General features: G+C 42.0%; 1 protein-coding gene across 3 annotated transcripts in view; it reads left to right on the top strand.

Annotated features, from left to right (window-relative positions):
* Window positions 1-26,432, top strand: part of LOC133140366 (adenylate kinase isoenzyme 1-like) — a 46,443-nt gene extending 20,011 nt beyond the window's left edge. Inside the window, exons 2-14 of one of the 3 annotated variants that reach the window (XM_061260270.1) lie at window positions 6,660-6,846; window positions 8,076-8,249; window positions 10,601-10,773; window positions 11,567-11,680; window positions 12,117-12,308; window positions 13,002-13,092; window positions 17,303-17,370; window positions 19,832-19,871; window positions 21,121-21,156; window positions 23,050-23,213; window positions 23,991-24,107; window positions 25,381-25,572; window positions 26,263-26,432. In XM_061260270.1, coding sequence (XP_061116254.1) covers window positions 6,660-6,846; window positions 8,076-8,249; window positions 10,601-10,773; window positions 11,567-11,680; window positions 12,117-12,308; window positions 13,002-13,092; window positions 17,303-17,370; window positions 19,832-19,871; window positions 21,121-21,156; window positions 23,050-23,213; window positions 23,991-24,107; window positions 25,381-25,572; window positions 26,263-26,331 — 1,617 coding nt within the window. In that variant the 3' untranslated portion in view covers window positions 26,332-26,432. Of the gene's footprint in view, window positions 1-6,659; window positions 6,847-8,075; window positions 8,250-10,600; window positions 10,774-11,566; window positions 11,681-12,116; window positions 12,309-13,001; window positions 13,093-17,302; window positions 17,371-17,575; window positions 17,631-19,781; window positions 19,872-21,120; window positions 21,157-23,049; window positions 23,214-23,990; window positions 24,108-25,380; window positions 25,573-26,262 lie in introns of those variants that run through there. The other 2 variants (XM_061260271.1, XM_061260272.1) reach the window with 2 other exon arrangements.
* Window positions 26,433-27,190: the final 758 nt, after the last annotated feature.

The following is a 27,190-nucleotide window of genomic DNA, read 5'->3' as shown; positions in this document are numbered from 1 at the left end:
GGCTGCAAGAGTCCACTGGGAAGATACATTTGATTGTTCTATAATTATTTAGTGTTGTTTTACACTTTGGAAAAATGCAATGTTGTTTTCTCACCATTACAGTAATTTACTGTATGACTCACATCAAAGTCAATGACCTAAAGTTATAGGAAAAACAAGCTCAGTGAAAATGTTTTCTTCTCGTGTTACGGTGAAACTCAAGTTCAAATATGGTAGGTCGCGGCCTGAGAGGCCGGATTTGATGGAGTCAATGAGAAAAGACCATGTTCTACTGCTAGTTTCCTCCGCTGAGCTCTGACCTTCTCACAGCTGTCTGGCTTTTGTTTTGTTTTGATTTCTCAAAAGCAAGTTTTTTCTTCCTGTCCTGGGAATTCACATGTAAATTTGCAGTGCCGCTTCTGGCAGCATTTGCATTACAAGAAGAGATGGATTGAAGTGGAGGGTATGATTTAATTCTTTGTTTTTTCAGCTAGCCGGCCGTTTCAACGGCCTTGAGCATGTCAATGTGCAGACATATGTTATCGTCAGATATCTAGGGCCAGATTTGCATTCATGAAGCAAAATACAGCCTGAGGAGAGTGCGTTGCAGTCTGCCTGAAATGAAACTTCTTATTTACAGCTCATTACACAATCAGCGAATGGGACCCTCTACAAGCCGCATTTTTTGCGAAAGAGGCAGATCTTAAACAGCGCAGTTAAAACACGTGTTTAGTGCATTGAATATATTCACTGCGTGTGGCGATGTCAATGTATCAGCTGCCATGCAAACAAAAAGTATCCAGCGCAGGACAAAATGTGTATATATTCTATTGACGGCTATTGACGTTTGAATTAATTGCTAGATGTAACGGAGCTTGACTACTGTCGGGAATGGGAAACATTGTCGTGACATATTTTATCTCTCCAATTAATTGTATGGCTGGTTGTTTATCACATAAATCTTTCCCTGCTTATTTTCCGTGATCGATGACTTATCATGAAATAACTTTTTGGCCACCATTTAAAATTTTGAAAAGCAGAGTATGGAAGGCCAACAAGCTTATACCCTATAGAATACAGCATGATGAATGGACAAACCCCCTGACTGAAATCCCTTCCTTCCTGGACCAAGGTACATCCAAAATTCTGTTTTCCGCCCTGCAGAGCTGTTGGGCTTGGCACTGGTGCAGCCCAAATTCGTCACAATTCTCACCTTCGCACACGGATCCCACACATCATAACAGACAGACCTGCTTTGTCTCCATACACTGCTTTTCAAAATTCAAAATGGTGGCCGAAAAGTTATTTCATGACTACCTAAAAAGAGGGAACAATTAATCACAGCACTGCATGTGGTAAGTCAACCCATTTTGGATAACTTTCTCAACTGAGATTTTTTCTTTTGGTAGATCACAGAAATATGAATTTGTCTCCAGAAAAATGTACTTGGCACACTGTAGCACCAGCGAAGCCATAAAAAGCAGTTTATGGAGTCGGGGTCAAGATCAGTTAGAACTGATAAACAGAGTAGGAGGAAGAGGATGAGGAATAGAGGTCGATGCTGGTCACGACAGTAGAGACGCTTGTCATCCAAGCTTAATCCTCTCCTCTTCAGACTGCATCTGATCACCCTCCACCCTTTTTCTCACCACCAATTCTTATACTTTCATAGGCTCGTCTCCATAGAGGGACACACTGTTTAGTTGAATTATGCTGACAGTTGGTTTGATTAGCGTGAACACTTCTTGCCCATAGATACAGTAAACCTATTGAATATGATGGTACACAACCTGCTGGGTGAGGTATGTTATATTAATGTAGCAAAATCTCTTTCACAGTCCTTCAAACCAAAGACAATGTATATGTATAAGATGATATGAACAGCAGTGTTGAAACAGAATTGATAGGTAGCACGTTTAAACGAAAGAGGCACTGTAAAGGAAAATCTTAGCTAAATGAAAACCTGGCATATGGTCTGGAAATGTCAGACAGTCCTTTGACTGGGTCCCAAAGGAGTGCATGGATGAACACTCAATTGTGTGACCAGTAGGCAGTGCATTGCAATACAAATGAAACCTGTTCCTTTCAGAGCGTTACGTGGTTTATGGAGTACACTACACTTATAGAATTACATTCTCTGGTGAGGAAATCGTTTGTGTCGTTGGACACATGCATGCATGCAGATGTATGCATTTACCTGTATATACAGTTTCTTGTTTAAGGGTTTTTCTACGTTCTTGTGACTGGGAGAATATCTGAGAGTACTATATGCCTGCACATGTAGATGCACAAGGCTGTTGAAACAGTCGGCTTGCTGAAAAAAAGAATTAAATCATATCCTCCACTTCAATCCATCTCTTCTTGTAATGCAAATGCTGCCAGTGGGTAGTGGTTAAGGTAGATATCCCAAGCCTTCAGCTTTGAGGAGCAGGTGGGCATGGCCATTTCTAAAGCATAAAAACCACGACCTTGTAAGTCACTTCGGATTAAAAGCTTCTGCTAAATGACTAAAATGTAAAATGTAAATGAGTGCTACTTTGTCGTTTGAAATCTTTAAACCACGATTGCTAATCTAAGGCTTTCATGAGTGTTTATGAGTGGGGCGGCCTGTAACGTAGTGGTTAAGGTACATGACTGGGACACGCAAGGTCGGTGGTTCGATCCCATCCATCCATCCATCCATCCATTATCTGAACCCGCTTATCCTGATCAGGGTCGCAGGGGGGCTGGAGCCTATCCCAGCATACATTGGGTGAAAGGCAGGAATACACCCTGGACAGGTTGCCAGTCTATCACAGGGCACACACACCATTCACTCACACACTCATACACACGGGCAATTTAGACTCTCCAATCAGCCTAACGTGCATGTCTTTGGACTGTGGGAGGAAACCGGAGTACCCGGAGGAAACCCACGCAGACACGGGGAGAACATGCAAACTCCGCACAGAGAGGCCCTGGCCGACGGGGATTCGAACCCAGGACCTCCTTGCTGTGAGGCGGCAGTGCTACCCACTGCACCATCCGTGCCGCCGGTTCGATCCCAGTGTAGCCACAATAAGATCCGCACAGCCATTGGGCCCTTGAGCAAGGCCCTTAACCCTGCATTGCTCCAGGGGAGGATTCTCTCCTGCTTAGTCTAATCAACTGTATGTCGCTCTGGATAAGAGAGTCTGCCAAATGCCATTAACGTAAATGTAAATCAACTGCCGGGTTAGATGAAAACAATGCGACAGGATTAAATGTAGGCATGCGCCTAGCTCTTTATTCAGCGAGCGATGCGGTGCTGACAGAAGGATTCTGCTGTGTACCCTGTGCAGTTAAAAATGGATTTCAAATCTTAACCAGGACACATTAAGATTATGTATACTCGCATTTTTCACGTTTTTCAATAAGCTCGAATAACATGTTTGATGTGAAGTGTGGCTTTTCAGAACCCAAGTGCCGGATAATTACACGGTCTCTTCTCTGTTGCCTTCAAGTTGTGCAATAAAAATGGTCTCCAAGGGCCTAAATCCTCTTGTAGCAGACGGTACAACATTACTGCTTATGAGATAAATACTCCTGTAAAATCTCAACTTAATAAAATAGGCCTCCTATCAAAGCGTTCGTGTTCTTCGATTGTTTATGTTCTGCATAATTTGTAAACAATTATAATTTTGATTGCACGGCTCTAATTGAGGCGCAGTGTGATGCTGCTTCTGTCTCAGGTTTATTATCTTCTGGTGAAGACCTGCGCTGGGTTACAGCATGCATGTCGACTCTGGTATCATTTGGGTGTTAGGATTGCTTTGTTCGTCTGCGATTGAATGCTTATTAGCCCATTAGCCATAGCGTTTGCCATAATTGTTGAGCATTGTTCCGTGTCTACGTCAAAATCAAATGTACACTGCAAGGGCCCCATTTTGGGCTAAATGCATATGCATGCCCTGTTATTACCAACAGGGGGCAGAGTGGCAGCCTTTGTATTGTGTGATGAACAGACTGACTGAGCTACAGTAGATAAGGTCATGGGGTCCTGTTGGACACCCTGTGCTGGATTTTGGGTTGTAAAAACATTGCGTGTCAATGTGCGTCCCCTCAACATGAAAGGCCCGTTCACACCAAGAACTATAACCATAACCATAACCAATCAGTGTTTTATCATTCATGCAGCTGGAAAAAATTGATCCAAACGGTACCATTCACCACTGTCATTGCGGTTTGGACTTGGGTTAGAACAATTTTTAAAACAACATATTTATAGTTATTTTTATAGTTATCGATCTTGGTTGGTTAAGCAATGGTTATCCTAGACACGATGGAGCCACACTCTCACTAAAGCAGTACCGTACAGGGCAGGCCAAAACAGAGATCACTTTTACTGATGAATGGGAACAGACAGATCATCTTATGACTGTACTAATGTGTCAACCAATCACGAGAGACTGCAGAACAGCTCATGCACCAATCAGTAGGAGGCAGTCATTCTGAACTCTCTCCTGCAGTTCTGTTTCTAGGCTTACATTAGTGGTCTTAATTCCTGGTCCTGGAGAGCCGTAGGGTGTGCTGGCTTTCGTGGTTACTCCGCACTTAATTGATCAATGAAAGCAGTTGATTACACCTCACCTGGTTTCTTGGATCTAATGTGGTTGCTGCTATTCAGGCAAAAACAAAATCGAGCAGACCCTGCAGCTCTCCAGGACCAGGAATGAAGACCACTGGCTCACAGTGTCCCTGCAAAGCTCAAGAGGCGATTACTCCAGTTCACCAGCAGGTCTGATTAATGCTTCCTCTGCTTGTCGTAACATGTTCTTTATCGTTTAAACAAGCGGGAGGTATGGTTATTCTCATGTGTGAACTTTTCCCTCTCACATGTGGGTGTTTTTTCCTTCAGAGCCTGGTTTCTAGCATTCCCATCAGCCCACACATGGAATTGCAGTGATATTAAGCCTGTTTTTATTCATTTGAGATTTTTATTTAAGATTTTTGTGTTTAGAAAGGTCTTACTTTTAATCAAAAGGGCATTTTATTATTTATATTCTCATACATTTTAAAAAAGAGGCTCTATTTCACACATGGGTGAAGAATAACGGATGAAGCATTTATTGATAAACCAACATGTTCATGAAGGCATCTTGTTTTATTAGTAAATTCTTCATTCATTCTTATCCTCCGCCCATCATTCATATTCATAAATTAGAAGAGTAAGCACCCATCTTCTGTCTTTGTGAATACTGAACATTCAGAAAAAAGGGACTATGCAGGCTCTTTAATGCGCTCATTCCTCTTTGTGACTCTGGCTTAAGGGAGGGATTCGGAACAGAGGAGAGCATTGAGTGCTAATATTCCCAGCCTACCTCTGAAATGCACCAGCAGACTATGGGCATTATTATGGAGCTGAGCAGACCCACTGGGCTACCGTGGCCCTAAAATTGCAGTGGGACACTGAACGTGTTTGTTAGCATTGCAGAGTCTCAGGTGTCTCTGTACAGTCCCTTGCTTGTGAGGGTAATGGCTTTCCAACTTGTCAGGTTTCACCAAATAGTTACTGAAGAGGGGAAAACTGAAAACTGGAGAGTGGCACAGTGGAATGTGAGAGGGGTGGGGTGCAGGCACACATGGAGGGAAGAGCTAGTTATTTGCTCCGTTAATTTTTTCAGGCAGTCAATCTCTGGCAGCAACTCAAGCTCACACGGAAATTTCAGTCCTTTTTTATTTTTTTCTGTTGTTCAGAAACATGTTTTTTTTGTGTGTGTGCCATTGTGCTTCCTGCGATTGAGTGTGCTTGTTTATTTGCATTTGGGAGAGGTGCCTGTTATCCAACTGTTATGATGCAGCATACACATATTCTCTGCAGGCTTTCATAACCTTTATCTAACCTTTATCTGAAACAGAAGTATCATCTGTTTTGGGCCTCATGACCCAGCACTGCTCACTTAGCTATAATTTATTGATAAAACCTTTGTTGTTGTTGTTGTTAAACCAGCCTAGAGGGAATATTGTTCCTCTCTCAGCCCACAAGGAAATAGCATAGATATGATCTGGGAGACTTCGACTACTCAAGCATGACTACTGTGTAGTCCCACAGCATACTATTAGTCATAGGCAACTAGACTGTGTCTGAAATGGACCACCGGTTCCCTATATAGCTATTTGGTATAAATTCGGTGACACACTATTTAGTCCACTGTTGGGAACTATGGGATAATTTGAGACACAGTCCTAATAACAGAGCCAATAACATGTCAGCAAAATGTAATGCTTGCTCCCTGATAGAGCAAGTTAAGTTTCTTCCTCCCGAAAAAAAAAAAGATCCTGCCTGTCTGACCACACCAACTGACATCACTTCCTTCTGAACAAAGAGGGAGTCGGCATCTCCTTCTCACTGACCGAGCACGCTGACGTTATTCCCTCCCCAACAAGGCATGCTGACGGGTTTGATGTCGTAGTTCCCTATTAGTCCACTATAGTGAACAACTGGACCATTTGACACACAGCCCTAATAGCAGAGCCAAGAACATGTCAGCAAAACATACTGACATCACTTTCTCCCCGATAGAGCAAGTTCAAATACTTCCTGCCAAATACAAAAACAAAAACAAAAATCCTGCCTGCCTGACCACACCTACTGACATCACTTCCTTGTCCTCGCTGCTTCTCATTGATGGAGCACGCTGATGTCACTTCCCCCCGAACAGAGCATGCTGACGGGTCTGATGTACCACCGCCCCGAGGATCCGCTCGCCTTCCTGGAGAGCTGCCTGCAGAAAGCGCGGGAGCTGGGCGGGCCTGAACGCGTGCCCTGGGACGCCTTCATCACCCCCGACCGACGGCCACTGCCCCCTATTGGCGTGGGGCAGGGGAAGAAAGCCACCTTCCGGCCTGGTGAGTCCCGACAAGGCGGGTAAGGGCAAGGGGACCACGTGACTCACTGTGGACGGCATCCCACCGTGGGCATAATTGGCATTGTTGGACGGCCTGTAGCCTAGTGGTTAGGGTACATGACTGGGACCCACAAGGTCGGTGCTTCGATCCCTGGTGTAGCCACAATAAGATCTGCACAGCCATTGGGCCCTTGAGCAAGGCCCTTAACCCTGCATTGCTCCAGGGGAGGATTGTCTCCTGCTTAGTCTAATCAACTGTACGTCACTCTGATAAGAGCATTTGCCAAATGCCATTAATGTAATGTAATGACTATATACTTAGACAGACTTCATACCGATATCTCTTTCTGTTAAGGTCTCAAATTTGCTTCAATATACTGGTCAAACTGAAGTATGAGTATGAGATTTATACAGTTATTATGCTCTTATAGCAGTGGTCTTCACTCCTGGTTCTGGAGAGCCGCAGGGTGTTTTCTCCTTAATATCCAACAACCAATTCAGACCCAAGAAACCAAGAGAGGCGAGATGACTGTGCAAATAACTGCCATAATTGATAAATTGATAAAAAGTACTGAGTAACAACAAAAAGCCAGCACACCCTGCAGCTCTCCAGGAGCAGGAGTGAGGACCACTGCCCTATAGGGTCAATATACTGTAGATAAGCTGAGAGAAGACGATCACATTTTACATGACAAAGTACCTTTGAAATAGCATGTACAACTGCATAAGTCAAAACAAATGTTCATCCGGAGAGGGTTTCCAATCTACAATGAAACAACCATTCAAGCGGGAGGTCATTCCTTAGAAAACGAAAAGCACTGGGTGTGCCTCAAGAGCATTAAAGCCTGTAGGCACTGCCATGGAATAGAATGGAAGCAGAGGTACTGTACTGTACTCAAAATGAGTAAAAAGTAAAAAGTTGAAAGTAACTTGCATGGCCTAGAAACTCCAGTCCTGGAGGGCCGCAGTGTCTACCGGTGTTTGTGGTTTCCTTTCAATCAGCAGCCAATTAAGGCCTTGAGGACAAGGTGTGTGCCAGTGAAAGACTTGTGAAATGTATCTCTCGTGCTGAAACACACCAAAAAACCAGCAGACACTGTGCACCTCCAGGACTGGAGTTGGACAGCCCTGGTCTAGAACATCTAAAAAAAAATGCTGATGTGTTGGTGCTAAACAGCCTTGATCAGATGTAGGTCTTTAACTCCTCATCCTCTGCTCCCTCTCTCTCAGAGCCGGGCCCGGGGCCGGGGCCGGGGCCGTACCGCAGGTACGAGCGGCTGCCCCCGATCCAGGCTCAGTACTCCATAGAGAGTGACTCTGACATGACCGAGACCTCCGGGCTGATCCAGGAGTACGACGTCTTCGATCCCTCCAAGCCACGCCCTCACATCATCTTTGTCATTGGTAAGAGCCTCCTTGCTGAAGTTGACAGCTTCACGTAAGTTTTATTGAGAGAGCGAGGAAATTTATTTGCTTTTTAAGTCACTACAGAAAAGGGTATCTGTGGCCATCAGACTTGGGTAATTGTTCTAGATTCAAATACATTTCTATGCTTTACTGAGCAAGTCTGGTGTATGGGAACCTATGACATACTTAACCTCCTTGGCATGATCAATTGAGCACGGAAAGGGATTTGAATCCAAAACAATAACGTATTTCACCCAGGTCTGTTGGCCGTGCCTACTGGCCCACTTTCCATGGAGGAGGGAGTCAGGAAACTATTTAACACCCTATAAAACACACTATAAAACCCTCATTACATTACATTACATTACAGTGCAGATCGAACACAGGAACAAGTGTGAAGAGGACCCTAGAGGACAGTACGGTTCAAAGTCCTAGTGTGGCCATACAGATACAATTGGAACCCTTGAAGAATACATCAGCTTACAAACTAGCATACCACGGTTGGCAGCTGGAATACCGTGAGTACAATAATAGAATATATAATACAATACGACTATCTATATATATAACTATATATAAAGTGTAATTATAATCTACGGCATATACAAGGCTCATAATGATGGTGGTGAGGTAGGGAGGGAAAGGTGCAGCCTGAAGAGATGAGTCTTCAGTAGTCCAGGTGCGGCGAGGGGGAGGTGCCAAGTGACCGAAAGTAGCAGAACGGAGGGGTCTTGCTGGTGTATACACCTTGATAAGTGATTGAACATATACAGGTGCTGTTCCCTTAACTGCCTGGTACGTGAGCCCCAAAGTTTTAAATTTGATGCGAGCCATAACAGGCAGCCAGTGGAGATTGCTGAGCAGGGGGGTGACGTGAATGTCTGAGAAAAATGGATACCAGACTAGTTGGTATCTGGATTAGTTGTAGGGGTCTGATGGTGGATGCTGGAAGGCCAGCCAGTAGAGAATTGCAAGAGTCCAGGCGGGACAGGACCTTTGCTTGTACAAGGAGCTGAGTGGAGTAGGTGGTGAGGAAGGGTTGGATTCTCCGGATGTTGTACAGGAAGAACCTGCATGCCCGGGTCTCTGTAGCAATGTTCTCGGAGAAGGACAGCCTGTTGTCCATTAGCACTCCTAGGCAATCAGTGGCAAGAATCAGTGGTGAGAAAAAATAAAAAAAAACCAATAGGGAGGAAGCTGGTTATAGAGGGGGAGGTAGGATGGTGAAAACATAAATGTAGTAAGAAATCTGTTACAGCAATACACAATGGTTGAACTAGCTAGAAATGTCCTAATGCGGGAAAGTACAAGAAACTTGGCTGAAAAGCTCAAGGATTAAAAGCTGGACAGCTGAAGAGTGGAAAGACTGACTTGCTGTGTCTGGTTTATTTTGTCTTTGTTATTTTTGCTAGGATCCCATGAGGATGAACAGTGAAGATGTGTTTGCTGATATGATATGTTTGTTTGTTTAATTAACTCGCTTTCTCACTGTAGGCAAATAAAATGTCAGTGAAAGCTGGAATTGGCAGTGCTCCCAGTGACAAGAAATGATGTCCCTCCCAGGGATGTCACACAGTATCATTAAAAACAAATCACATACAGCGGGGTCTGTAAGTATTTGGACAGGGACAACATTTTAAAGGGCTGTAATTCCTACACGGTTCACATCATATGGATGTAAATACTGCAATGTCCAAATACTTATGGGCCTCACTGTGAGGAGGCCCTGTTCTCTGTGTATGAAATGAATCATGTTATAAATGGTAAATGGTTGGAATTTATATCGCGCCTTTATATCCAAAGCACTGTACCATTGATGTTTCACCCATTTATACACACACACACACACGAACAGTGATTGGCTGCCATGCAAGGTACCAACCAGCTTCTCAGGAGCATTTGGGGGTTAGGTGTCTTGCGCAGGGACACTTTGACACACCCAGGGCAGGATGCACTGCCAGATGACTGCTCTTACCGCCTGAGCCAGATTTTTGTTCAGAGCGATAAGGCGAATATGGAATAAGGAAATGATGCCGTGTACCGATATAGTGCACTCTGAAAGATACTGTATAATAATCAACTTTGATGGTCTGACACGTCTTGCATAAGTATAGATCACATACAATAGATAGAAGCCACAGAAGCAGGAAATGCAAGTGTAACACAGCACATACCAGCAAGAACGCACCAAACACCATCACAATTCATCACTCATGCTTTTATACTACAGATGACACTTAAACACATTTGCATGGTGCCAAACATTGATGTACAAACCATTTGCTGTGCGCCTTAGCTATGCCTGTATCTGAGGTTAGCTTGCCCTCTTCTTTTTCCCCTCTCTTCAGGGGGACCAGGAAGTGGGAAGGGGACCCAGACCACTAAGATGGCAGGTCACTACGGTTACGAGTGCGTGTCGGTGGGCGAGATCCTGCGGAACCAGCTGCTCCACCACGCCCCCAGCGACAGGAAGTGGGAGCTCATTGCCCAGATCATAGCCAATGGGGAGCTGGCACCACAGGCAGGGGGGCGGGGCTCGCCGAGGGATGTACTGTATGCATGTTCACAGCACAGCTTCTCTATAACAGAGGCTTCTGAACTTTCTGTGCCTATGGCCTACTTAATGAGTGTATTTATTTTCTGGCACCACCCTACATTCAAACCTGGAATTAAATTTTTAACCCTTTAAGGTGCGAGATCACAAGTACATGATTAGAATGTTCTTAAGTGAATATTCTAATGCTGATGGAGTTTGAGGACAAAAGAAAAGTACGATAACATTCCCAATAAAGCTTATCTTTAAGGTTTTAAATACATACATTTGCACAATCTTCCCTGCATGGTAGGGGAGGGCAAGGAAGGCCATGTCTGTTTCTGGATGGCATGCCAAATTATTGGCTATTGAGATATTTATTTTGCCTATTCATTTATTGTTTGATATTTTATCTCTACATTTCTTGATAAGTTCACGAGTGTCGTAACATGAAACAACTTGTGGTCTAATCTATGGGTGCTCAGCTTATAGGCTAATTTGGCCAGTGTAATTGGTGACGACAGAAGCCTGCATACACACTGCCTCTGCAGGACTGGAAATGTCCATCCCTGCTGCGAATAATCTAGTGCATGCAATGGGTTTAGTGTTTCATTTGACTGTGAATGATTGTGAAAATTGTTAGTTTTTTTCACGTATCATTTTACAACCCTCACACAGGGCCTCAATCCATTTTTTTTGTTTTGTTTGGGGACCTATCAGTGCCTCTCTATCTTCTGAGCTGTCAAATCAGCATCCGCCTTCCTGTCTTCCCTTCCTCCAGGAGACCACCATTGAGGAGCTGAAGCAACAGTTTATAAAGAAGCAGGATGCCCGGGGCTTTATTGTCGATGGATTCCCTCGGGAGATATCCCAAGCCTTCACCTTTGAGGAGCAGGTGGGCACGGCCATTTCTAAAGCATGAAAACCACAGCCTTGTAAGTCACTTTGGTTTAAAAGCTTTGGCTAAATGACTAAAATGTAAAATGTAAATGAGTGCTACTTTGTCGTTTGAAATCTTTGAACCAAGAATGCTAATCTAAGGCTAAGGTGTTTGTATTTCACAGATGCAGAATTATTTGGGATTCAAATAGTTTTCTACACTTTACTGACCTTGTCTTGGTTATTGGAACCTATGAAGTACTATCAGAAAGTGCAAACCCCGCCTTCTGGTCCTCTTTGGTTGGCTCAATTGCACTAGGCAAGATGAAACAAACACAGAAAACTATTTGAGTCAAAACAATTACGTATTTGACCAAGGTCTGGTGCCGTTCCATAGAACAATTCTGCCCTGTTATCCACTCAAACCGCATTACCACACCACCTGTCTCCAGATTGGCTCCCCAGACCTGGTTGTCCTGCTGGCCTGCTCCAATCAGCAGCTCCGACAGCGTCTGGAGAAGAGGGCGGCCCAGCAGGGTCGCCCTGACGACAACACCCATGCCATCGAGAGACGACTGGAGACCTTCAAGCAGAACATCAGCTTGATTGCCAAGTACTACCAGGAGAGGGCACTTATCGTCCGGGTACGTCTCCGCGCCGCGCTCTTGAAAGACCCCCTTGAGAGTTCGCCGGAATATTGATTCCTCCACAAATTAAGCAGGAGATATTTTGAGAGAAGCTAGTGGAAATTCGCACTTCACTGATATTAAGTTTTATTTAAGAACATTCTGAGAGTACAGAGGGGGATTTATTTGATTGAACTTGTTTTTTTGTTTTTTTTTTATTGCAGTTGTTGCTCTGTGGCTGTTTGAGTTGCCTCTTCAGGTCCATTTTGATAAACACTTTACCCACTAGAGTAGAATTTTTATATTCAATTGAACCCCGCCCCCTGAAGCTTTGAAGCTTGTTGCCTGGGCAACGCTCTTCTCTAGTAAGTAATCAGACAATGCCTCAGAATTGCCTATTGGTTAATTAACTCTGTGGATTAGAGCCATTCATCCCCCAAAGCTCCCACAATTCATTAGTGTAACTGCAGAAATCTTTTGTATCTGCAGTCAGGTTTTGTTTTCCAAAAAAAGAATACACCATGTGTCATTATCTCAATGTACTACATTCAGTTCATTGCTCTTAGATATTAGTGCCAGTTTCCTGTTTAGCTTGCACACTTGGACGTTCATTTTGGAGAGCAAGTTCGAGGCCTGGCTTTATTAGTTCTAGAGCGCCCCCAGGGGGGGGTAGGAAAGCAGGGCACTCATCGCCGTCTCTCCTCCATCCAGATTGATGCCGATCGAGACGAGGACGACATATTCAGAGACATCAGCTCTGTGGTGAATGACAGACTGTTCCCCAAGGTACTTCAGGCAGAGGGTAAGGAGAGAGTGCATCTGGGGGAAGGGTTCCAGTTTTTTTTGGCAGTTTTTGCGTTGCATACAGCAGGTGGGGGGAAGGGGCTGGTGAATTTCACAACCGCTCCTGGAGAAGTTTACGCACAGAAAGATATAAACCGAAATGCATGATGAACATGTCCAAAATATTCAATGTCCCTTTTCACAGACGCCAAAACAAGTTACTTTCAGTCATCTGTCCACACAAAGGAATTCCACAGAGTGACATTTCATGGATTAGAGACAGGCACTAATATTTAGTTAGCTGAAAGTAATTATTTCATTAGTGGTGTGGTAATTAAGTTAACAATATCATTCACTCAATTATTTCAGTGGAACAGAAAAACATTCTGGACAGTGGAGCGAATGATCCGTAATTTTTTAATTTTTATTGTAAACTGGAAGAATTCCTGCTGTCGACAGGTTGCTAAACTACAACCACAAAGACTGCTCATACTTTACTCATATTTTGGAACACTATAATTTAAATTCTCTGAAGTAATTGGATTGTGAAATACACTGCCTTAACCCTCTAAAGAGGTTCGGGACTGTGGGACCCGTTTTCAATGTTTACTAAAATAAAAATAATACAACAAATATTTTTTTCAACCTTTGACTCATAACCCTTGGCTCATTTTCTGTGAAGAACATGTAAATTAACTCATTTTCATTGAGTACATACTGTGCACCGCCCTACACATTTACATTACATACAGGCTATTCAGGTCCACTGGACCCGAAGGTTATAAGTATGAGGTTTATATGTTTTATAAGTATAGGGTTTGCTGTGTACCCTTACCTGGTCTTCCTCCTTTCTTGGACTATTATGTGTGTGTGTGTGTTTGTGTGTGTGCGTGCGTGCGTGCGTGCATGCATGCATGCATGCTTGCCTGCGTGCGTGTGTACTTTCTCCTTTAGATTATTAGATTTAGATTTAGATCCACACTGTCAGACTGTGCCCCTCGTGTGGTGTGTAGATATTGTGTTCAATCAGGGCCGTTTGAGTAATGACTGGGTCTCTGAACTAAAGTCCAGTGAAAGGGCCCTCCAGTTTTTTATGACTGGACTGCATTTGCCCCCTCCTTGTGGCTGGGCCCCAGAAAGCTTTGCTGTTTTCCGCCTTATTGTGGGCATGTGTTCATTGTTAAATTTGTGTTCTGTATCCTAATTTCAATTTTATTTAAATCAATAAACACCAATATTGAAGAAAGCCTTCTCTCCTTTATATTTGTTGAAGAAAAACATGATTTATTCCTCCCAGTTTTGATTATTATTGATTTGTTTGACCAAAATCACATTTCATCCCAAAAAACGAATACTAATGAATGTGATTTAGCAGGGGTAAATGGCACATATTAACCATATATGCTATATGTTATGGTCTATATTGCTTGTAATTAAGATAAGACCAACATCTGTGAAGTATTTTTACATAAATTGTTATGACTGTATTGTTTTAAGACCCCAATAATGGTATGGGTCCACCAGACCCGCGAAAAGGTCCTGAGTAACAGAAATATGTCCGCCGCACAAGGGTTAAAGACCTGGTGGCCCCTATCCTCCTTGATGTGGAAAGGGATATATCTGACCACCATGGGGCAGCAGTGTGCTGGTTTTGCTCTTTTAACATCAAACAGTCATAAAAATTTAAATGGAAAGGAAAACCAGCCTGGGAATCAGAGAGGCCCCACTCTTTGTCCAAATTAATGATACAAAAGAAATAAAATAAAAAAAACAGTCAGCGCATGCAGCCCCAGCATGTTGACCTGCTGATCACGCACTCAGTGAAAGAGAATGCCAATGAGAAGGCTCCAGTATAATAGTCAGTACCGTAGTGTCAGTGTTCCGTTCCATACCTCAGTCAACTGCACAGGTTTTCTGTTGCCGTGGATTCAGCCTCGCTCAAATCAAAATGGCTACTTCATATAGAATGTGGTCTGCCTCAATTGTGTGTCTAATAATACAAATGTTAATATAATTCCACTCAAGTCCACTCAATGGCCTCTTTATTACTGTAGGTACATCTACTTGTTAACACAAATAGCACGTTTCTCCAATCAGCGAACCTTGTGACTGCAAGTCAATGTACACTCACTGATAACATTATTAGGAACATTTTTACTTTATTATACCTACTTATTCATGCCATTATCTAATCTGTCAATTGTGTGGCAGCAGTGCAATGCATACAATCATGTAGATACGGGTCAGGAGCTTCAGTTAAAGTTCACATCAATCATCAAAATGGGGAAAAAATGTGATCAAAGTGACTTTGACCGTGGAATGATTTTTGGTGGCAGACAGGGTGGTTTGAGTATTTCTGCTGATCGCCTGGAATTTTCATGCACACTAGTCTCTAGGGTTTGCAAAGAATGGTGCAAAAAAAAAAATCCAGCAAGTAGCAGTTCTGCAGACAGAAACAACTTGTTAATGAGACGTCAGAGGAGAATGGGCAGACTGGTCAAAGCTGACAGGAAGGTGACAGTAAGGCAAATAACCACACATTACAACAGTCGTATGCAGAAGAGCATCTCTGAACACACAACGCATCATAACTGGAAGTGGATAGGCCACAGCAGTAGAAGTCTAAAAAATAAGTCTAATAGATACCTAATGAAATACTCACTGAGTGTATAATGCATGCAGACATGGTCAATAGGTTTAGGTTTATTGCTTGACCAAACATAAGACACATGATAAATTATATGACGTGGTATGATTGTTGATTCCAGACATGGTAGTTCCAGCATCTCAACGTGAAAGTTTGTAGGGTTTGGGAGGCCCAGCTCCAACAGAGTTGTGGATGGTGGGGATGTAACATTAAAGCTTTGTTTGGCTGCATTTTGCTTTCTTGTGCTCTGGCTCTTCTGACATTTTTTCAGAAGCAAGGGCTTGCAGCATTAAAGCTAGTTATTGATAGCAAGTTGACGTAATGTTAGCTACATTAACAGCTCAAATAATTTAGCTCAAACGTAAGCACATCATTGACATAATTGTATTAGTTGCTATGTACACTCCATGCAATTTATTTGTGATAGTGGATTTGGATTAAAGTGAGTACTGTTACTTTGTTTTTATTTGCATGGCTTTTTCATGTAATTGCAGGATACAGGGAAGGGTATGAGAAGGGTATGAATTGCCCCTTGCATCTCTTTTACATAATATCAATTTACATAGTACTGAAATAGTTTACATTATCTTGCTCAAGAGTATAGCAGCAATGTCCGGCCTGGAAATCAAACCTGACACCTTAAGGTTAGTACAATAGTTGCCTGACCATTGTAATACAACTGTCCAATCAATTACCAATCAACAGCATAATTTTCTGTCAAACACATCAAATCAAATGTGCGCAAATGCAGTGAAAACTTGAGAAAGTGAAAGCAACACTTCATAAAAAATAATAAAACAAAATGTTCACTCACATGCGTGCACATCTAAGACCAGCAGAAGAAATTAACATACATTTCCACATCTTACAATAACAACATTTTTCATCAAGAAGTTCTACAGGCAACTGCCATAATAAATTAAATAAGAACCATTTTTACATTACATTATTGGCATTTGGCAGACGCTCTTATCCAGAGCGACGTACAGTTGATCAGACTAAGCAGGAGACAATCCTCCCCTGGAGCAATGTGGGGTTAAGGGCCTTGCTCAAGGGCCCAACGGCTGTGCGGATCTTATTGTGGCTACACCGGGATTAGAACCACCAACCTCACATGTCCCAGTCATTTACCTTAACCACTACGCTACAGGCATTTCCCTGCAGATGCAAATTGTTCATTGTACCTTTTATTTACCTAATCCTTCCTGTTGGGCAAGTCATATGTATTTACCCACTAGAGTAGTATATGATATATGTGTAGTATATGATTGCATATTTCATCTTTGGTCATTCTAAATAGTTTGCAAACAGTGTAACAATGTCATGATCCATGAAGCTGTACAAGCTATGCTATACATGCTATAACATGTATAACATGTTGCATTTCGTTGTACATCGCTCTGGATAAGAGCGTCTGCTAAATGCCTGTAATGTCATGTTATGTAACTACACTAATGCTAGTAGATTATATCCATTAGTTTGTGGATGTCAATGGCACATTTAGTTAGAAAGTTAGTTGGTTGCAGGTTGTACTCGGTATTCCAATAACACGTTCGTTATTGTGTGTGTCTGTGTGTATCAGGATTCTCTGAGCCAGAACTTCTCCCAGAATACCTTGAGGAAGCAGGGGCGTTGTGTTCCAGGGGAGAGGTGAGGACCAGCGGTGTGGCTTTGAGTTTTGAGGTTCTTTGCGTGTTCTTTTGTACAGTAAACACGGCTTGGCCGAAGGCATACAGTCAGTGAGCTCAGATAAATTAGAGGCAGACAGGTTGTTCTGCATTCACCTTCTGTGCCACCACACCCACCCTGGAAGGCGTGTGAGCTTTGTATAAAGGCAGTGGGGTGGACACCTGCAAAGTACAGGACCCGGGCTGCCTGAACAAGAAGGACTGCACTTGCTTCAGTGAGAGGTCCGTAAGAAATAAGAGAGAGAATGAGAGAGCGAGGTTGACTGTGAGTGTCTGTATGTGAGGTATGGTTTCTCAGTATGGGAGTGGCTGCTGTGTAACTTACCAACATGTGTTATAGACTTATGTAACTTTGCAACATATGTTATGGATATTGAGTGCTACGAAACTTTTTAGCATGTCTTATAGATGTCAATTTTTATTAAGTGCTGTTAAACTTCACAGCATGTATTAGGTATCGAATGCCATGACTTGGCGGCACGGATGGTGCAGTGGGTAGCACTGCCGCCTCACAGCAAGGAGGTCCTGGGTTCAAATCCCCGTCGGCCGGGGCCTCTCTGTGCGGAGTTTGCATGTTCTCCCCGTGTTTGCGTGGGTTTCCTCCGGGTACTCCGGTTTCCTCCCACAGTCCAAAGACATGCAGGTTCGGCTGATTGGAGAGTCTAAATTGCCCATATGAGTGTGTGAGTGAATGGTGTGTGTGCCCTGCGATGGCCTGGCGACCTGTCCAGGGTGTATTCCTGCCTTTCGCCCAATGTATGCTGGGATAGGCTCCAGCCCCCCTGCGACCCTGTTCAGGATAAGCGGGTTAAGATAATGGATGGATGGATGGATGGATGCCATGACTTCTCAAAGCATTTCTAGAAGACATTGATCACTGAGAAACTAATAGGCTGCTCTCTCTCCATGACATATAACATGACAAGGTTGGAGTGTGATTATTTTTAATGTCAAAAGCGTACAAATGCATTCTTCATCAGGACCTTTTTAGTGGTAATTTGACTGTGAAACATTTTTCAAGATCTGCTCTTTTAATCCAAAGTGACTTACAAGTGCATAGGTTCTTCCACAGGTTAAAAGCATCAGATCCATAAGTAGTAAAACACACATGAAGAGCTGTTCTAAAACAAAAGACAACAGTCATCGTAAGTGCAAATGTATATCAATTTTTATATATATATATATATATATATATATATAAAGGGTTAGGGATATCGGAAGGGGGGGAGGATATCAGGAGGGAGGATTTAAGGTATAGTCTGAAAAGGTGTGTTTTTAGTCTACACCAAAATATGGGGAGGCATTCTGCTGTCCTGACAGTGGTAGGCAAGTCATTCCACCACTGAGGGACCAGAACGGAAAACAGGTGTGAACATGCAGCTCAACCGCCTGGTGCTGGTAATGAGGGAGCCACAAGGCAACTCGGGAAGTGATGAGCGTCAGGAGATGACGGATACGGCGTATTTTGTAGAGGAAGAACCTGCAGGTTCTGGCAGTGGAGGAGACATGTGGAGCCAGGGTGAGGTGGTTATCAAGAGTCACCCCAAGATTCTTGTTCGTATGGGAGGAATTACTGTTTTTAGTTTACATGTTGAACATGAGAAGTACTCTTTTTCAAAGGATTATTATTTTCATTAGTTTGCATGTTAGGCATGTAAAGTTTCATATTTTATTAAGAATGTTAATCCCTATTATTTTGCATATTTTTGCATATGAGAGGCCTTCTGGAAGACATTGTGGTCTGTTGAGATTAAAGTTGAGGTATTTAGCTCAAGTTTTTCATTTTCATGTTTAACATGTAAACTTAAAGAAAGAATAATGATCTTGAAAAAGAACAGTACTTCACATTTCATAGTCAAACTAACACTAAAAGAAAAGGTCCTGATGAACACTTTTCACATTAAAACTGATAACATGACACAATTGGATTAGAGTGTGATATGTTATCAAGGGAGAGCAGCCTAATAGTTTCACAGTGATCAATGTCTATTAGACATGCTTTGAGATGCTGTGGAAGTTTAACAGCACTTACAGTACCAACAGAACCACACTGATCCCTGATATCTACAGTATAACACATGGTCAGTAGCCATAACATATGTTGTGAAGCTTTCAGAAAAAGGTTTATAACACATGCTGTGAAGTTATACGGTGGCCACTCATGTACTGTGAAGCCTTCCCATGGTGCAACAAAATGGAAACGCATCATATACACTCAAGATGTATACCACACTTTGCCTATATGAAAACTATACCATCCTCATCCTCACCCACACACACACACACACGCACACACACACACATTATCTACAGTCTGGCCCATAAGTATTCTGAGAGTAACACCATTTTTGTTGTTTTGGTTCTGTACTCCAGCACATTGAAGCTTCTGCTTAACTGCCCTACGCTGTCTCTTGTGGTTTCAGTTAGGGGGACTTCTCTTCACGCAGCAGATCACCATGGCAGGTAAGTATTCAACAAACTTTTCCTCACAGCCAAATATCTTCACAAATCAGATGCAGTGCTAACACAGTCCCATCAGTGGCAGCAGAGAGGTTGTTTATTGTTTATGTTTGCCATCCAGCAGCATCGGAAAAGCCAAAGAACTGTCATTTCAAAAGAGAGAGACGGTAATTGACCATCACAAGTCTGGTAATGGTTAAAAAATATACATAAATGGTTAAACATACCACTTAGCAATGTAAGGGCAATAAATGTAAATAAAAATAAACAATTTAAACATATGGAATGGTTCCCAACTTGTCAGGAAGAGGACCCAAGTGCACGTTGTACCCACTGATGGTGAGGAAGATAGTGAGGGAGGCCATAAAGAACCCAAGCATCACAGTTTTAAGAATTGCAGAGATTGGCTGCATCTTGGGATCAGCAAGTCTCAAAAAGAACCGTAAAATGGCACCTCTATACCAAGAAACTCTTTGGAAGGGTGGCACGAAGACCACACACGAATAAGTAATACAACACAAACTAAGACAACTGTGTACTAAGTTCTACACAGTCAAACACAACCAAGCACATAGTTCTGCACAAACCAACTCAGCCAGCACAGACAAGTCTCAACCAACCAAGATACAAATCTTTTGGCAATGTGTTCAGACAGGAATTCCATTACAGTCAAAAAGACTTGGAGCTTTCAATCCCAAAAGAAACAGTGAACTCCTGTGTCATATTTCAGGAGTGACTAGATATTTCAAATCCAGATAATCCAGATCCACATTTACTGTATGCACATTTAGACAAGACCTCAGCAGAAAGAGTTGAGGAGAAAGACATTACCCACTGTGACACTTGGAATGCCTTTGAGCAGCACAGGAGCCATTGGAATGTACGTCTTGGCCAAACCTGGGTCAAATACGTAACTGTTTTGGATTCAAAATACTTTGTCACCTGGTGCAATTGAGTCAACCAAGACGACCAGAAGCCGAGTTTTGCTCTTTTTAGGAGTATGTCATAGGTAACTAATCACCAGACAAGCTCGGTAAATGTAGAAAAGTATTTGAATCGAAAACAATTATGTATTTGACCCAAGTCTGGCTCTGATACTGTGAACGCCTTTCCCTGCAGAGCAGAGAAAGTTAAATAAGTCAAGGGAGGCTGTCATCAGATATCATTTCAGAACAAACGCCCTATGCATAACCTATAACAATAACAAAACCAGAAGCAATGCCTCACTCTCCTTCCTCTGCATGTCTTTCAGAGGAACTGAAGAACCACAAGATAATCTTTGTTGTGGGTAAGTCTAAGTCAGGCTACTGTACTATACTGCTTTCTTCAAACTGTGACTGTGTCATATCAAATATATATAGGGTGTCCGATCTTATCCAAAATGGGCCAATGTGGGTGCAGGTCATAATGGATAAGGTTAGGATATGAACCAGGGAAAACTCAGTGGTTTGATGAAAATAGCCAGAATGAACGCTATAGAAACAGCATTTGAAAGTGGGCCAAAATGTGTCAAAATGTGTGGCCAGCATCTGTACAACCCTCTACCCTTGACATTGACATTGATCCTGCTAAGGAGGTGTGGGCTTGTTTAGTGCTTGAATGGGGCACCTGTAAAACGGTAAGCTGATGCTAGAAGAGGTGCTGGTGGACCTGTAGAGGGAACTCGTCAGTGACCTGGGCACCGTACTATGGAAGGTTCCATCCTTTGGATAACACGTTGAACCGTTGGTTATTTAAGATACTGTGGCACATTTTTTTTAAAAGAGCAATTTTGTTGTCCTTTACCGAATTCTCATAAAGAAACTGGCCACCTAGCCATCTGCTACATCTGACTGGTTTAGCCCCTACCATGCTAAATGAATGTAATATAACATATATAAATCATTAAAGGAGAATGTTTTATTCATTATACTAGACAACCAATTTAGGCAGTGCTGCAAAAGCTGGAAAACACATTGTATAAAAGTGAAGGGTTTTTTCTTTAGTGTTGTGAAGCAAGAATAAGACTACTTACCCTCACTGAGAACTTTATTAGGCATTTATTAGACTTATTTTTTAGGCTTATTGATCTTCTGCTGCTGTAGCCCATCCACTTCATTACATAACAACAGTGGTGTGCAGAAGAGCATCTCTGAACACACAATGCATCATAACTCTAAGTGGATAGGCTACAGCAGTAGAAGTCTAAAAAATAAGTAATAAATACCTAATAAAGTGTTCGGTGAGTGTATTTCTAAACATCATGCAAGGCTTAGATAGACTTCAGTATCGGTCATTGGGGATAAAAAATTTGTCTCCCAAAGACATAAATCACAAGTAGCTGTGTGGATACAATTTCATTGTGAATTTTTATTTTTATTTTTATGATCAATACCAAAGTGTGGTTGGACTTTTTTTCCCATCTTAACATTGTCTTAGCTGTTTGTTTTTGTTTTCTACCACCCCGGAAAGATCTCCCGTATTTTAAAACGTTTGGAGGCATGTCCTCGGTTTGAGCTCCCTCCGGTGGTACAAAGTTGTTACTGCAGCAGCTGCTCAGTCAGACTCGCACACCAACCACGTGCAGGGCTGGTCTGCCCACTCATTGCCAATAACCGAAATTATGTACTAAATTGAGGTAAAAGTTCATTTTGATTTCAGCTTGTCTTTAAATACTTTTTAAAAGCTATATGACCAGGTTCTCGTCTTAAAGTTATTAAAAGTCAAGCATCTCATCCTTAAAACATGATTGGCAGTTGTGCTTGCTAAATTTTAATCTGTGTTTTTTGTCTTTGGATGCCTTGTGTGGCAGCCTTTCACTGTGAGTGTGAATGGGTGAATGAGAAGCATTAATTGTGTTTCGTGTAGCCAAGTTTCTGGAAAATGCATAAATGCAGTCCATTTACCATTTGCTCCAATTTGCAATTTGTTCTTTCAATCGATTCAGAAAAATGAATGGTTATGTTGGACATGTATGGAAGCTTTGAATGTAGCTCAGAAACATATCAAATAATTAGGGCAAACTATTAGCAACTGACCAATTCATGTTTATGGTAGCCTCCCCATTCAGTATCAGTGGAACTCACTGGAACACACTGATACTCTGTTACAGCGTATGGTCTTTTCAGAAAGAGGACTTTTGGAGGCTTTTGAGCTGAAATGATTGTGATTCATTGTTCCGTAATCCTCCTCTGTTCTGCAGGCGGACCTGGCGCTGGGAAGGGCACACAGTGTAGGAAAATTGTGGCCAACTATGGCTACACTCACCTGTCCACAGGTGACCTTCTGCGTGCTGAGGTCAAGTCTGGGTCCGCGAAGGGCAAGGAGCTGGCAGCCATCATGGAAAAGGGACAATTGGTCCCCCTGGTGAGAAGCAAGGACACACATCCCTGCTGTAAAATCCTGCTATGCCAGCTGGACCAACTTGAAAATTGAGCTGGTCATAAGCTGGTCTAGCTGGGTATGAGCTGGTCAACCAGCTAGTGCTGGTAGCTTGTCTGAACTGGTACACCAGTCACCAGCTGTTTGTTTTTTTCAGCAAGGAAGCGCAGAGAAAACCAAACACAAAGAAACACAGACACACACAATACACAGGCACACACGCACACACACACACACACAGAAAAACACAGACGCAAACACACCACACGTACAGACACAGGTGCACACACAAAGGCATACAAACACACTCACATACACACACAAATATGTACACATACACGCCTAATCACAAATAAATACAACTATGTGTACACACACACACAGGCATGTACACACAGGGACACATATACATACTGCACAACATTCTATACATACAAGATTCTTTCAAAACTAATTCAATGAAAGGTCCTAGATAAACGTACTATACATTTTACATTACATTTCAGTCATTCGGCAGAATACTTCAAAACTGAATCAAATCAATATTTTTTGTGACCAGTAAATACAGTAAATACAGTAATACAGTAAAATTAAATACATTTGAAAATGAATATTTGGATATCTGAAATGTGTTATTTTATACTAACACACAAAAAAATGAACATATATATAATAAAGTCTAGGGTTGCCTCAGACATTTTTACAATACTGTAGCTCTGTCAGTGCATGTGTGTACATGTGTGTTTCTCTGTCTCCCCACAGAAAACCGTTTTGGAGATGCTTAGGCTTGCTATGATCGAGAAGGCTGGTGCCTCCAGTAGCTTTCTGATCGACGGATATCCCAGAAATGTCACACAAGGAAAGGAATTTGAAAAAGAGGTCAGGGGGATGTTCAGTCTTATTATTTTAGTTTAGTCCACATTGTAGGCTATTTACATACATTGAGGTTGAGGAGATGCTACAGAGAGATTATATTTATTAAGCACCATATATAGTTTCTGAACCATATTCACGCAGTTTGAGCTTTGTGAACTTTTATAACACTAAAGGTGCAGTAAAGGTAAAGGTGCGGTAATCTCGGACTTCTAACGGTCTAGAGAGGAATTGCTGCAAAAACACACGCAAAGCACAACACTTTATTCCAAACCATAATTTAAGGACAATAAACACAGGCAGAGTAAACATTTCAGTGAGCCTTTTTCAAGGATAGGAAGGGATTTATAGTTGTCTTGTAACAATGTTTTAACACAAAAATACCTATTGTACCTTTAAATACAAATAGAGAGCTGGTAGTTTAGTTGTTCATTAACAACCCAAGTTCTGAATCTGAACTTCGCAGATCCTGAATTGAACACTTAAATGTTGCATTTAAACAGAAATATGCGTACATTTGGAGTGATTTCTGATCACAGACAGTCCATTTTCACTCACTATTACATGCATTTCTGATTGGCCCCACATACAGTACGCAGATGCTTTTTTACTTGCAAATGAGTTCAAACATAGAATTTACCTCACCTGTGAGGTAAAAAAAGGCAGAAAGATAAAACAGTCAGTCAGCCACTAAATAGAGGTCATTATGGATCTGTCGATTTACTGAGAATCAGCTAAATGCACGCTGGTTTAAATTACATCACTGAGGATTAATGCACAAGCTAGTACCAGCAGGTCAAATGAAATAAATTTCATTTGTGTTTATAGTGGGGTGGTGCTTTTATTTTTTTTCACCTCAGCTAGTGCATGTGCTGTGTGCCTGTTAGGGAAATTGCCCTTTTTTATATACAGTACTGTGCAAAAGTTGTTGGCACCTGTATAACATTCTGTACAGATAAGATTCATAATTCAATGAAAGGTCCTAAATAAATGTACTATACATTTTACATTACATTTTAGTCATTTGGCAGAATAGTTAAAAACTGAATCAAATCAATATTTTTTGTGTAAATCACTTCAGCAGACAATCTGATTTAAGAAAACACTTAAATCAGAAAGTGGTCTAATTGTAATCAAGATAAAAAATAAAAGGTTATTTTTAATCACGTGGTCTCTATGTTAACACACATTGTCAATTAGGAATCGATGAAGAAAATTACCCTTACAGTGCCAATTGGTGGATAGTTCTTTTATCTGTCTTCTGGTCTTTGATTGGCAGGTTGGAGAGCCTACCCTTTTGCTGTACATTGACGTAACCAAGGAGACCATGATTGAGAGGCTGTTGAATCGGGCGAAGACGAGCGGCCGTACCGATGACAACTATGACACGATCAAGAAACGGGTGGAGCTCTTCTACGAAAAAACGGAGCCCGTCCTCGACCACTATAAAGACAAGGGCATCGTCTGTAAGGTGGGTCCCTAATGCTGTCCCGCCTTCTCGGCTGTATGCAAATGCAGGTCTGTTGGCCGATTAGTCCTGTTCAGTAGGGTCCAACAATATCCTGATTTAGTTTTTTTTTTCAATATCAATATATTGATGGAAAATATCTAAGGAAATATATTCAATATCTTACAATAAACTATGGATTCATATGTATAGGTTACAGGTAATACAATAACTACATGGTTTGGTAACAATTTAGAATTCATTTAGCATTCTTTTTCCCTCTCCCACTATTCCAGTGACTAGAAATGTAAAAAATAATAATAATCATATCGTGCCGACATAATAGAGTGGAGAATTACGCATTTTATGCACTCAAAATAACATCCCAAATAAGACTCGCCACCGCTTAAGCCTGACTGAATATCTGAATATTGAACAGTGACGGGAGAGACCCTAAAAACACACCATCCCAGTGGCGCATAATATATTTATGCTCTGTCACTTATACGTTCTATTTAAGCTGGGCTTTGTCATGTTATTGTGGTACAGTACATTGGTTGTTTTATTCTTCTATCTGATATCTTATCTCAGTGTCTCACCTTTAAGACAGGAAAAAAAATGAAATACTTTCTGCCTTAAATGGGGAAATAGGTATTTTCTGCAATACGTCTATGTTTATACTGTCACTCATCTCCTGCTCTCTTCTCTGATCAGGTTGCTGGTGACGGTACGATAGAGGAGGTGTTTGAGAATGTGGCCAAATTCATGAACTCCCTCAAGTAAAGCTAACACCGCTGGAAAAAAAAGACTGATTCCCTGTCATCTTTCAACACCTTTTTCCAGTTGAAAAACAAATAAAAATGTCCTGCATCATCAAAACAAAATGGTGATCAACTGTGACTTTGTCGCTGTGGGTAAATGTGATTTAAAAGTTCTTAATAGACAGATTTCTTTAACTCTCACACACAGTGTTCTCGCAGACTTGTCCACAGTGTTAGTGAAACCCCTCTTATCTTCTCACCGCAACAACACAAGAGAGCTGCCATCTGTAAAGACGTTATCGGGTCAGAACCGCAAAGCAACCTGGAAGTAGACCGGGGATGTCGGCATGCAGTCAGAGCTCACCCAGAGACGATCCTTGAGCTTGTTTCAGGTTCACTTCCTGTTCTTGTTCGTATGGACTTCCTCCTTTCCTGGCTCCCTTTGCTGCACACACTGTTTATCTGAGTTGCTGTATTGCGTCATTTTAACATTTAACATTTCTTTGATTGTTCTTCTTATCTTTCATTCTCTTTAAAACCATCTCACCTCTAAAAACGCTCACCTCCCTTAGTCTGTTGCCATGGCACCCAAATCAGAAGAATCCTGACCCACGGGACCCATACTTCAGTGTTCCATACTCACATGCTCTCCACAGTCTGCACTCTTTGATTTTGATGAATATGCCCTGAGCGCGGTGACTAGCAGAAGTGACTGACATCTGAAGTGACAGTTAGCTAGCTACCTATGAAGAACATATTTGCTATACAAATTTGTGGTTAAGATGAGAGAAAACGTGATATTCGCAGCTAACGTTAGTCATCTCCAGTCGGTGACGTTAGCTATCATATGTAGTTTTTAGCTAGATAGCTTACATTCCGTT

This window comes from Conger conger, chromosome 11, assembly GCF_963514075.1.
Source record: "Conger conger chromosome 11, fConCon1.1, whole genome shotgun sequence".
Lineage (NCBI taxonomy): Eukaryota > Metazoa > Chordata > Actinopteri > Anguilliformes > Congridae > Conger > Conger conger.
Note: the sequence above shows the minus strand (reverse complement) of the source record. Positions and strands in the feature narration are given on the sequence as shown.